Genomic DNA, 12,924 nt, shown 5'->3' with positions numbered 1-12,924 from the left:
ATGCCCTCCCGTCTAAGGGATTTCATTCGGATGAATCCTCCTACTTTCTACGGGTCCAAGGTTAAGGAAGACCCCCAAGAGTTCATCGATGAAGTATACAAGATAATCTTAGGTATATGGTTGTCTACTAGTGATAAGGCCGAGTTAGCCACTTATCAACTCAAGGATGTGGCTCAAGTATGGTATGTCAAATAGAGGGATAATAGGTCATTAAGGGGTGGTTCGGTGACTTGGGAGATCTTCAAGAAGGCTTTTCTTGATCTGTTCTTTCCTAGGGAGATGAGGGAAGCTAAAGTGATGGAGTTCATCAACCTTCACCAAGTATGTATGAGTGTTCATGAATACTCCTTGAAATTCACTAAATTATCAGAATATGCTCCTTCTCTGGTTTCCGATCCTAGAGATGAAATGAGCCTCTTTGTGACGGGGGTGTCGGATGATTTGCAAGAGGAGTGTCATTCAGCTATGCTACATGACAACATGAACATTTATTTTCATATGGTGCATGCCAAACATGTGGAAGAGGCAAGGTCTAAGAGGAAGAGTAAAGATCCTAAAAGGGCAAGATCTTTCAATGATGGTTCTTCAAAGAATAGGCTTGAGATACAAGACAAGCTTAGATTTAAGAAGCGGGATTCTAATCAAGTTCCATCCCAGCTCCCTAAGTCTCATGATGATAAGGTGACTAAATCGAGAGCCCAAAAGGGAAAGAGGGGAAACTCACCAAATGAAGAAGCCTACATGTGCCAAGTGCGGAAAGGGCCATTTTGGTGAATGCTTGGTTAGAATGGGCAATTATTTTGGTTGTGGCAAGAGTGGCCACAAGGTTAGGTATTTCCCTAATATAAAGTGGCAAGAAAAGGATGTTCAATCTCAAGCACGTGGTTCAAATGAGTCACCAAAGAAGAACCGCTTCAATGTTCTTCGCTCTAGGGGTGAGTAAGAGACTTCTCCCAATGTGGTGACAGGTAATGTTTAAAGTCTTCTCTATTGATGTATATGTCTTACTTGATCCCGGTTCTACTTTATCATTTTTAACTCCTCTAGTAGCTAAAAAGTTTGACATTTGACACGATATTTTGCATGAACCTTTTATGGATTTACTCCTGTGGGTGAGTCGGTTGTTGCAAAAAGAATGTATAGAAATTGTCATACTTAAAAATCTTAAACATAACATCATAATACTTCACTTTTATTAGACATAAAGTCACATTACTTCATTTATATCACATAATGACCCATTCATTCGACTTTCACATAGGGATAAAACAAGACTCCCTTCAAATGCCTGCTCATATAATGGATAGATAGTGTCCCATACCACCACCTATCCTACATAGTACACCCTTTAGAAGACTTAGTTCAATACATTATTTTGTGAGGGAGAAGTTTAATCGACATAGACCATGAGAGCTAGACATGAAATCTGGTATTAACCCCTACCGGATGAGGGGTCCGCACTTGCCTAGGGTAAGGTCATTCTTGAACATTTACATGGATTCTTCATTAGCTACTCCTATGCGGGCACATAGTTAAGGGATGAGGAGATTGCTTCTAAGTAACCCATTCTCTACTAACGAGGAGTAATCATCTCAAGAGGTACATTGAATACAACACCTTTACTCACGAAATGTATCCACCACTTCTTCAAATCCTCTCGGTGCTAAAATAACTACCCCATAGAGTAAACATTCGTTATTATAAGTTAAAGGATAACTATTAGACACCACATCTCAACACACAAAGGGTATCCATCCTCCAATCTATCTTAGGAAGCTCTTGGGAATACTGAGGTTGCTACTAAATAATTTATCTAAACTCACAAAGAGTGTTCACCCCCAAATCCCCCTTTTCATACTATAGAAATAGTCGGGAGGTCTAGACTCTTCATATCTACTCACATAGAGTGTCAACCCTACAAGATCCCCCCTTTTATTCACTAACTTCATTCATTCATTCAAAGTGTGTGTGAGAGAGTACATGTGAGCACACCTTTCATATTTTCACTATTTTCATAACCTTGACTTCTAAACATGCTTAAACCTTCATTCATCATATTTCACACACTAGCATGCTGCACATATACATATACTTCACTTATCTTGCTAGATACACCTTTCAATTCCTAAAATGCCTATGTCAATGTGTTCATTAAGTTTATGTAATAGCTTAGACTTATATTATATGTTGTTATGGGTCGTATCCTTATTCTATTCAATTGAGTTATGTCTTAAGATGACAAAGAGACTTAGAGTCTAATTATGTACTTATGAAATTTTGACATATATGAAGTGATAATTCTAGCATATGATGTGCTATGAAAAGTTTTGAATTTTCCGCTATTTTACGATTATCAATGAAAGATGTCTAAGGGCTTGCATAAGACCTCACGACCCGAAAGTAACCCCTAGAAGTTAGGAGGAACCCTCATTTCGTGGCCGGGCATACTTGACCCTTTGGAGTCTTGTACAAGCCCTTCAACTACCATTCATTATATAAGACATGAAAAGTAGTGCGGCGTTAAAACTTTCACGAATAATTTAATAAAAGGAAATCTTTCATAAATACTTAAGAAATCTTATCGTCACAAGACAAACTTAAAGACACGACATAAAAATCTTAGGGACACGACCCTTTACATTGAAAGGAAACATAATAATTCTTTACCTAAGAAATGAAGAAATGGACTATGCCCTCGAATATGAGAGTACATACTTTATCTTGAGGGGAACTTTCCTAATCTTCACCTTCTAGACTTCAACCTTGAAAATTCTTCCAACCTATACTTATAGTATAGAAAAGTATAGGGTTATTAAAAATAATGTACTAAGTATGGCATATGCAATTTTACATGCGAAAAGGGACATTTTAGTAAAATAACATTTCATGCAATTTAAGTAAAGTATTCATGAATTTAGAAGCAAATTAACACGAGAACCATCGTTTAACACTTAGAGAAGAACTCACATAATTTTAAACCAAAAGGGCACTTTACAGTAACTTCATAAAACTTATAGTGAATTATAAAATGCCATTACTGTGAACTATTATGAGCAATCACAATGAATCATTTAAAGCATTTACAATAAATTCAACTTGAGCAATTACAATGATCTATCCTATTCTAAATGAGTGAACTTCCAAGGCCAAGCGAAAGAGAAAGTGATCTCATTTTACGTAAGAGTTTCCCTATCTTGAGATTATCCTAAGACTCACTAAGGTAAGACTTGAAGGAAGTATGCATATGCCTTCTTCAATACACACCAAAGCAATCCTTAAGACTATCCCATTTGACTTACTCAACTTGGGAGGAAAAAGCCCCTCAATCAATTGCAAGACATCAAAAGACACCCAACAAGCCACCAAAGTCTTCCCTTTCGGAATGCCTACTTAGTGCAATGAGTAGATAGCGTCCCATACCACCACCTACCCTAAGTAGCACATTCTTTTAGAAGGTTTGGCACTAAGTCTTCCCTTTCAGAAGGTCCTACCTATTGCAACAGAAAGATAGCATCCCATACCACCACTATCGTAAGTAGTACGTTCTTTTAGAAGACTTAGTTCATTCAATTCAAATAAGTCTCACAAAGACTCCCCTTTCGGATTTCCTACCTAGTGCAATGTATAAATAGCGTCCCATTCCACTACCTACCCTAAGTAGAACACTCCTTTAGAAGACTTAGCACGTTTATTTATTTTGTGGGAGTTAGCTTAACCGACATAGACCATGAGAGCTAGACATGGAATCTCGATATTAACCCTATCAGATGAGGGATTCTCATTTGCCTAGAGTAAGGTCATTCTCTTAGCATTTACTTGGCTTACCCGATAGCTACAGCTATGCGAGCGCATAGTTAAGGGATAAGGAGATTACTACTAAGTAACTTATTCTGTACTAACAAGGAGTACTCATCTCAAGAGGTACATTGGAGTACAACATCTCAACTCACGAAGTGTAATCCACCTCACTTTCATATCCTCTCGGTGCTAGGCATAACTTCCCATAGATTCTCAACATTATAGACTATAGGTTAAGGATAACTAGCTAACACCACATCTCAACTCAAGAAGGGCATTCATCCTCCAACCTATCTTAGAAAGTCATGGGATGTAATGGGGTTGCTACTAAACACTTCATCTCAACTCAGGAAGAGTGTTCACCCCAAAACTCTCCTTTAGGACTTAACTTAACTTCATTCATTCATTCATTTATGTGTGAGAGTGTGTGTACAAGTGAGCACACCTTGCACATAAGCTTCACTTCATTCTTATTTAGCTTCTATACATGCTGAGACCTTCATTCATCACATCACACTTACATACTTCATATAGTCATATAAATCCTTTATACATAATCCTTAAAATCACTTAACAAGTTTCATAAAGGAATTAACAAGAATAACTTCATTCAAGCATACACTCTAGTCTGCTTTACTTAATCACTTCATAAGGCACATTTAACAAGAATAGCATATTTATCATCTTACTTCACATAACAAGCCTTAATAGCCTCATTCACAATAAACTAGTAACTTTACATTCATACAATTCAAATAAACACCGTCACCAAGAAGGTGGACCATACCACCCAAGAGCGTTTCAAAATTTAAACTAAACAACATAACCAACTTACCCTTTAATCCATGCTTTCATCACCTGTAACATTTTATCCAATAATTCACCATAAGAAATCAAAGCTCAAAGATTACCAATTCATGCTCATATAACCCATCTCTTAAGCCAACATTAGATGAAAAGCTTTAACATGATTTCATTGAAGTTTTAACCTTAAAATCATCAACTAACATTAGAAAATTAATAAGTCATTTTCATGCAAGACCCATATTTAGAGTTGAAGACTTCTAGGGTTGAGAACCCATTTTAAAAATTCATTAGAAGGGGCTCCTTGAATGTAAGAGAGTTAAAGGATCGATACCATACCTCACATTGAAGAAATACCAAAGATTTTTTGATGAAGAAACAACCATCCACAACCCTCCTAGTCTTGACTTCTAGCTGTCATGGAAACTTAAGAGAATCTCCTAAGAGAGAGGGGTTTTGGGTTTTAAGAAGAGGGGTCTAAAATTAGTACTTAGGGTTTAGAACACTTTAATATACCTAATAAACACTAAAAAAAACGCCCTAGGGTCACAAAAGACTTGGGGTGAATTTACCAAACATCCAAAGCCAAGGCAGCAACTTACAGCTTTTGGCAGAACTCACAGACGAGACCTAACCAACTGACTATCTGGGCATTGACGGACCGTTGGTAGGGTCTCGTGGTTTGAAAGTTAGATCCAAATGGAGCTTGGCTATCCTGTATTGTAGGGACGATCGACGCCATAGGTCGACAGACCATTGGTGGACCAACGGACCGTCCTTAGGGTCGTCGTTTGGTCACTGTTTTGGCAGTTTGGTCCAAGTCTTGGGCCCTTCATTTAGGGCACCTTGTGGGTCCTATGTGGGGTCGTGCCTGGATGTTAAACCCATAAACTAAGTCGTATAAACTAAATCGTCTAGGTCTTAGGAACATCTCATGCAACTTTCAAGAAAAACGAACACATAAAACTCACACAAACAGCTCAAGACACACAAGTGCTATCAAAAATTAACCAAACTTCACACACATCCTAAGAACACTAAAGTAACTCATTTTAACTTAGAATTAACTCAAGAAACAACCACGAGGCTCTATATCACCTTAGTTCATTTTGAGGCATTACGGTCGAGTACGCCGTGTTACTTCTAGGAGGTGCTCCCCGGTCGTGACATTAAATTCTAAACCCTAATACATAAGAAAAACTAAACCCTAACCTAACCCTAAACCTTAAGCCAAAAAAATAAAAACCCAAACATTAAACACTAAACCATAAATTTTAAACATCAAATCCTAAACACCAAACCATAAACCCAAAAAAACCTAAACCCTTACCCTTAACCCTAACCCTTACGCTAAACCATAAAACCTAAACCCATAGCCCAAAATACCAAAACCCAAACATTAAACACTAAACCACAGATTTTAAACGTCAAATCCTAAACCCCAAAACCTAAAACCTTCAAAAACACTAATCTTATCTCTAACCCTAACCATAACTCTAAATTGTAATCCCTAAATCCCAAACCCAAATTACAAAAACCCAAACATTAAACCCTAACCCATAGATATTGAACCATAAATCCTAAACCCAAACCGAAAAACCTATAAAAATATTCTAAACCCTAACACTAACACTAACCTTTACCCTAAATCCTATACCCTAAACACTAAACCCATAGCCCAAAATATAAAAACCCAAAAATTAACACTAAACCATATCCCAAATCCTAAATCTCAAACCTAAAACAAAAAAAATGTTAAACACTAAACCATAACCCTAACCCTGAACCCCCTAAATCCTAAACCCAAAGCACAAAATGACAAAACTCAAACATTAAACACTAAACTGTAGATATTAAACCTCAAATGCTAAAACTCTAGATCCAAAAATATATTTAAAAAAAACTACACCCTAACCCTAACCCTAACCCTAAACCCTAAACCTTAGTCAAAAATACGAAAACCCAAGCATTAACCTCTAAACCATATAGATTTTAAACCTTAAATCCTAAACCACAATCCCTAAAACCTAAAAAAGAACCTAAACCTAACCATAAACCATAAACCCCAAACCCCAAGCCTAGAATACAAAAACCCAACCATTAAACACTAAGCCATAAATTTTAAACCACAAATCCTAAACCCCAAAACCCAAAACCTTAAAATAAACCCTACACCCTAGCCGTAACCATGTCCCTAACCCTAACCTTATCCCTAACCCTAAACTCAAAGCCCAAAATACCAAAACCCTAACATTTAACACTAAACCATAGATATAACACCTCAAATCCTTAACCCATAACCTGAAACCTAAAAAGCCCTAAACCCTAACCTTAATCATAACCCTAACATTAAATCCTAATACGTATACCCAAGCCCCAATTCCAATACCGAAACATTAAACACTAAATCATATATATTAAACGACAAATCCTAAACCCCAAACACTAAAACCTGATAAAAATTAAACCCTAACTCTAACCCTAAGCCCTTAGTTCTAATCACCAGCCAAAAATATCAAAACCCAAACAATACACACTAAATTATAGATATTAAACCTCAAATCCTAAACTCCAAACCCTAAAACCTAAAAAAACTAAACCTTCCCTAAACCTCACCCTTAAACCATTAAAACCTAAGCCCCAAGCCCAAAATACAAAAACCCAAACATTAAACATAAACCATTGATATGAAACATCAAACCTAAAACCTAAAAAACCCTAAACCCTAAACCCCAAGCCTAAAATTCCAAAACTGAATCATTTAAAACTAAATCACAAATATTAAACCTCAAATCCTAAATCCCAAACCCTAAATACTAAAAAAACCTAAACCCTAACCCTAACCCTAAACCCTAAACCCCAGGAACAAAATACCAAAAACCAAACATTTAACCATACACAAACCCTGAGCCCAAACCCTAAAACCTAAAAAAATCCTATACCCTATACAAAAACCCAAACATTAAACACTATACCATAAATTTAAATCTCAAACCCTAAATCCCAAATCCTAAAACTTAAAAAAAATCACTAAACCATAAACCTAACCTTAAATCCCAAACTCCAAGCCCAAAATACCAGATACTTAACACTAAACACTTAACTATTCATATTTAACCTCAAATCCTAAACCCAAAAATCCTAACCCTAACCCTAACATTAAACCCTTAACCCTAAACCCCAAGTCATAAAGTCTTATCCTTTGTAATCTAAAGGAACACTTAGGCATGTATGGAAGAGGTTGTATGGGCCGTCTCTCATGTCTTATTTTGGTGGGTCTCAAGATAACCTTAGATGGAGGGAGGGTCTATTATGATGTAATGGTTTGTGAAATAAATATGGTTATTCCTATCCGTGTTTATTGACTTGAAAGATAATTTTGTACTCATCTTATGAGATTTCAACCAACAATACCATGAAAAGCATATCTCAAATAAATGTCCCTTGCTCATGATTTTTTCATGGTCATCATCTTATTGCATCTTTGTACTAACACCATTTATCCTTGTTTTTACTATAAAGTGTAGGTGGAGGTTATCACGACCGGAGAGCACCCCCTAGATGTATTCGGCATCGTCGTCTTTAGAGACGACTTAGAAAAGCCCTTAGCATTCGTCATAACATATCATAAGTCAAAATGTGGAACTAAGACCTTTTACATATTGTTGTATACATAGACCTCTCAAATACTATAGGGAGTTTACTTAGACTCCTCGTGTATGAATCTTGTATAGGCTTCTCCCATATGAAGCTTGCATAGGCTTCTCATTTAGTCAACATAACCAATATGTAAGAATTTAGTCTAATAATACTGTCTCACATTAAACCATCTAAAACGAAATAGAACTTTCGGGCATAACCCTTATAGAAATTCACATTTTCCACATAGATCTTACAATAATATCTTCAACAATATGAAAGAAACAAATGTATCTAAACAATATCAATGCTACTAAGGTAGAATACGCGGCACCATCCTCGAGCTAGAGGACCTACCAAAGCTTGGGGAGAAGTCCAAGTCTTCTTGCAAGCGACCTTGATACCTCAACGGCCCGGACGTACATTTTTGGGGAAAGGGAAAAGAATATGGGTTAGTACAACCACATGTATCAATTATGGAAATATATGCAACTAAAATCATTTAACTCATGCTTAAAAGGACGTTTAGTTCAAACCATGCTAAATTACTTTCAAAAGCCTTTATGCACAATCAAGAACATATACAAGCCATTAGAGATAACATCACTCCAAACAAGTCCATATTCAACACAAGACCAATATCATCATGAAGTCAAGTCAACATGGATATTATAAAGATAAGTCATATCAATATGAATGGCATCATATTCAAGACCATATAAGCATGAGTGAATCTAACATAATGTCATATCAACAATTCATGTACAATATAGTTCATGACATCACATCATATAAGACTCTTACACACAACCCATTCCCTAGGCCTACAAGTGCAATGCTTATATGAAGTACCATAACCCCCACATATTCAAGTAAACCAAATAAAGGATTACAAGCAATGCCACCATTTCATATATCTTCATATCATGCATGTTATTCAATGAAACTAACATCACATAGGATCATCAACATATAAATTCATCATAAATAATTCATTCATATCATAAGTACATAAGATCAACCTCCTAGGCCTTCTCTCAAGGTCAACTTGTGCCATATATGAGTAGAGTCCCATACCCCTTAGTAGAACCCCTTAAGTCACCCTAGTTAGTGTTCAACTCATTTCTTTCATTTAAATTTTGGGAACAACCGCCTTAACCAATAATAGACCATGTGAGCTAAACATGGAATCCAGTGTCATGAAATCCTACACCATAAAAGGTGGCCTACTTGCAAAAGTAGGACCAAAACATGAACATAACATTCTAGGTGGATCCACTGGCTAGTATTCCTATGGAGCAACATAGTTAAGGAACTAGGATATATGTATTGAACCTTATACATGCCCATTAGCAATCGAAGTCCTCATCTCTTGAGCATATTTAGTGAATCTCCCTTCTATGGGGAAACAACACCTCTAATTGTCAAGTTCACTCGGTGCTAAGCTAAATTCCCTTTTTGAGATGTCTTTAAGCCATTCTTAATCATCATTGCTTAATATAGGACATAGGAGACTAACCCCTTGTATATATCATTAGCTCGTTAGGTATTTACTGAGAATGTCATTTCATAGATACCCTTTGTTTATGAGATGAACACATCATAATCCTATCATAGTATGGCACACAAGTGATTTATATTCAACCTTGTATCATCATAACCTTAACATGATATCACAATTCACATAGCCAAGACATTTCATCATAATCATCGTATCACTATCTTCTTAATCTAATCACATATAATACTTCAATTGAATACCATTATCAAGTATAAACAATCATCATTGAAGTAGAGAACTCAAGGTCACAAAGCCTTACCAATTCGCCTTCATGCGCCTCCTTCAAGACCTTACCATCAATCCAATCATATTCATCAATAAATCCACTTAACAAAATCATATCATAGTAATCTATATAACAACTACGTCAATTGAATCATCACTAATCAATTCAACCTAAATTCATAACCTAGGGTTAGGGAAAAGGGTTCAATCATGATTTCTATCATAGAACTAGGTCAAATACTAAGAACTACAACAATTAACCAATAATACATCATAATCTATCAATAACAATCAAAAGATACCAATATCAAATCAATTTTGTAAGTAGTAGAAAATCCCATGATTTTGTCAACTTTAAAATAAACCTTGAAGAGACTCTTAGGATTTTCTAAGTGTTTGATGGAGTAAACATTATGTCTTGAAGTCCTAGTCCACCTTGAAGCTTTGTCTTCAATGGTGTCTTGAATAGAGAGAGAAAGTAGAGAGAAGTTGGAGAGAATTTGGGTTTGGGAATTGTGGAGTGTAAGGTTATTTTAATGAGGTTTAGTCTTTATATAGTCCCTCAACTAACTAAATCAACCACCCCTAACCCTTAATTAATCACCTAAGTAACTAACTTATTAATTCTGTTAACTTAAAACTTGGCTGTGAAATAAACCTGAAACCATGAACCCACGACCTATGCCCTATAGTCCCATCGAGGACACCGTACTGTAGGTCATCATTTGTGATAGAGACTGGTCTTTTAAACCATCCTGGGCAATTGATTAAGTTTCAACCTACGAGGTCATCGAGGAGTGTCAATCAAACGACGGCTCATTGCTTGGCTCGTGGTTGCACACAGTCATTTTATAGATTTTGGGTCTAAAAGGAAGGGTCCTCCTCAAGGACCCTTAGGATGGTCCTTGGGGAGTTGTACCGGACGTTTCAACCCTACATACACTTTAACACATATTTAGCATCTTTCTACCAAACTTCACTATGTTCCGACTCTTAAAACCCCATGAAACATGCCAAGGCACACTAGTACTTTTTTCACAACTGTCCAAATATTATGGTCGTCTCTTGATGTTTTGACTCTAACACTTTCTAATAGTTTAAATACATTATTTTAGGTCTATAAAAAGTTTTCAAGTCTTAGTTCATCATGTGAGCCTCTAGACTAAGTCATGGACCTTTGGAGTGTTGACTTAAGGTTCATTGGTTAATTAAAGAGCTTGGACTTCTTACCTTCAAGACTTGGGTATATCCTCAATGATTTGAGGACACTTATCTTAGATATTTGTTCTTTAAATTCATGTAATAGACTCGAGTAGATTTCTTTTGAATGTAGAGGGTCATTTCCCTATGATATTGAGACGTGTCTAAGGTGGCAAGTGTTGCGATGTTCTTCTTTGATTTTATAAAAGAGATTCCATTTGTTGTCTATATTGTGAAAAGTTTTACATTCTGTACTAATTTTAATACCTATGTGATGAACGAAGGGCTTGTATATGACCTTCGAGAGGTCGAATACGCTGCATCGCAACTTGCAAGTGCTCTCGGGTCGTGGCACTAACCCTAAACCTAAATCCCTAGAACAAAATACTAAAATCCAAGATCTTTATCATTAAAGACATCCTTTAAGAATCCATAACCTATACTTTGTGTAAAAAGTAGAGAAGAATGGGATTAGTACAAGAATGCACTAAGTATGACAACCATGCAAAAACATGCATCTAAAAGGGACTTTTTCTCTTGAAAATTATATTTCATGCCTTTTTGAGTAAATCCTTATGAAACATTTAAACAATAGCATTTACATCATTTTCATACTTCATAAAAACAAAAACAAAGGCCAAACATCATAGAAAAGCAAATATAGAATTTAAGTCCAATTTGAGGTCACTTTAAAGTGAGCTCATTTCTCTTTACAGTGAACTAATTACTTTAATTTATTAGTCTCCCAAGTAATCCTTCAGAATGGTGCAATATATCACCTTAGGACCACAAGGAAAATCATACATATCATTTACACAAGACAACACATGCCATCATAGAAGTATAATACCACATTGACATAGTTAAGTCAAGACCTTCATCATATAGTCAACAAGATCAACATCATGCATAAAGACTCATATCATGCACATCTTCATAACAAGTAGACAAATACTACAATGCCATGCATAAGGAGCACATACATAGTGACATGCATTAGAACACCTTCCTAGAACATCTTAAGGAGCTACTTGTTCAATGTCTAGGTGGGTTCATTACTTCCACCTATCCTAAGTAACCTCCCTTAAGTCATTCTATTTAGAGTTCTAGTCATCAACTTCCATTGTCCATTTTACTTTAGGGAAACTATAACCTTAACTGACATAGACCATGTGATGTCAAACATGGAATTCAGTGCTATAAAACCCCACATTGATAAAGGGTAGTCTAGCAGCTAAAGTAGAACCAAATCATACATAGCTTTATAAGTGTATCCAGTAGCTAGTATCCTTTGGTGGCAACATAGTTATGGAGCTTGGAGGTACATCTGAAAACCCTTTTTATGCCAAGATTAGGCATTATAGTTATTCACTTATGGAAACCCTATTTATGCCCATTGAGGCATTATGGTCATCAACCTTATCAGATTTATGGTGACCTACCTTCCTATCATAGGAAGGGACACACACTCATATTCAAGTTCACTCAGTTCTAAGCTAAGTTCCCTTCATTGAAAACTTTATTATATTTTTAGTTTATATATTATAGGTTTAGGAGAGTCATACCCTCATATGCACAATTCATTGGTCATAGATGGAAGTTCATTAATCAAAATCATGTAAAGTATCCATTCACATTAACATAGCATATGTAAAGAATCATCTAGTTTAGGGTACACACGAATACACCATTCAAGG

The 12,924-nt window shown here is 36.1% G+C and overlaps 1 protein-coding gene across 1 annotated transcript; it reads left to right on the top strand.

Moving 5' to 3' along the window:
- LOC138347427 (uncharacterized) lies at nt 1–774 on the top strand. Its single transcript, XM_069295722.1, has 2 exons — nt 1–182; nt 276–774. Exons 1-2 carry the CDS (start codon nt 1–3, stop codon nt 772–774), a joined length of 681 nt encoding a protein of 226 aa, XP_069151823.1.
- Nucleotides 775–12,924: the final 12,150 nt, after the last annotated feature.

The sequence above is a fragment of the Solanum lycopersicum genome, chromosome 3 (genome assembly GCF_036512215.1).
Source record: "Solanum lycopersicum chromosome 3, SLM_r2.1".
Lineage (NCBI taxonomy): Eukaryota > Viridiplantae > Streptophyta > Magnoliopsida > Solanales > Solanaceae > Solanum > Solanum lycopersicum.
This window is presented reverse-complemented; position numbering and strand designations above follow the sequence as displayed.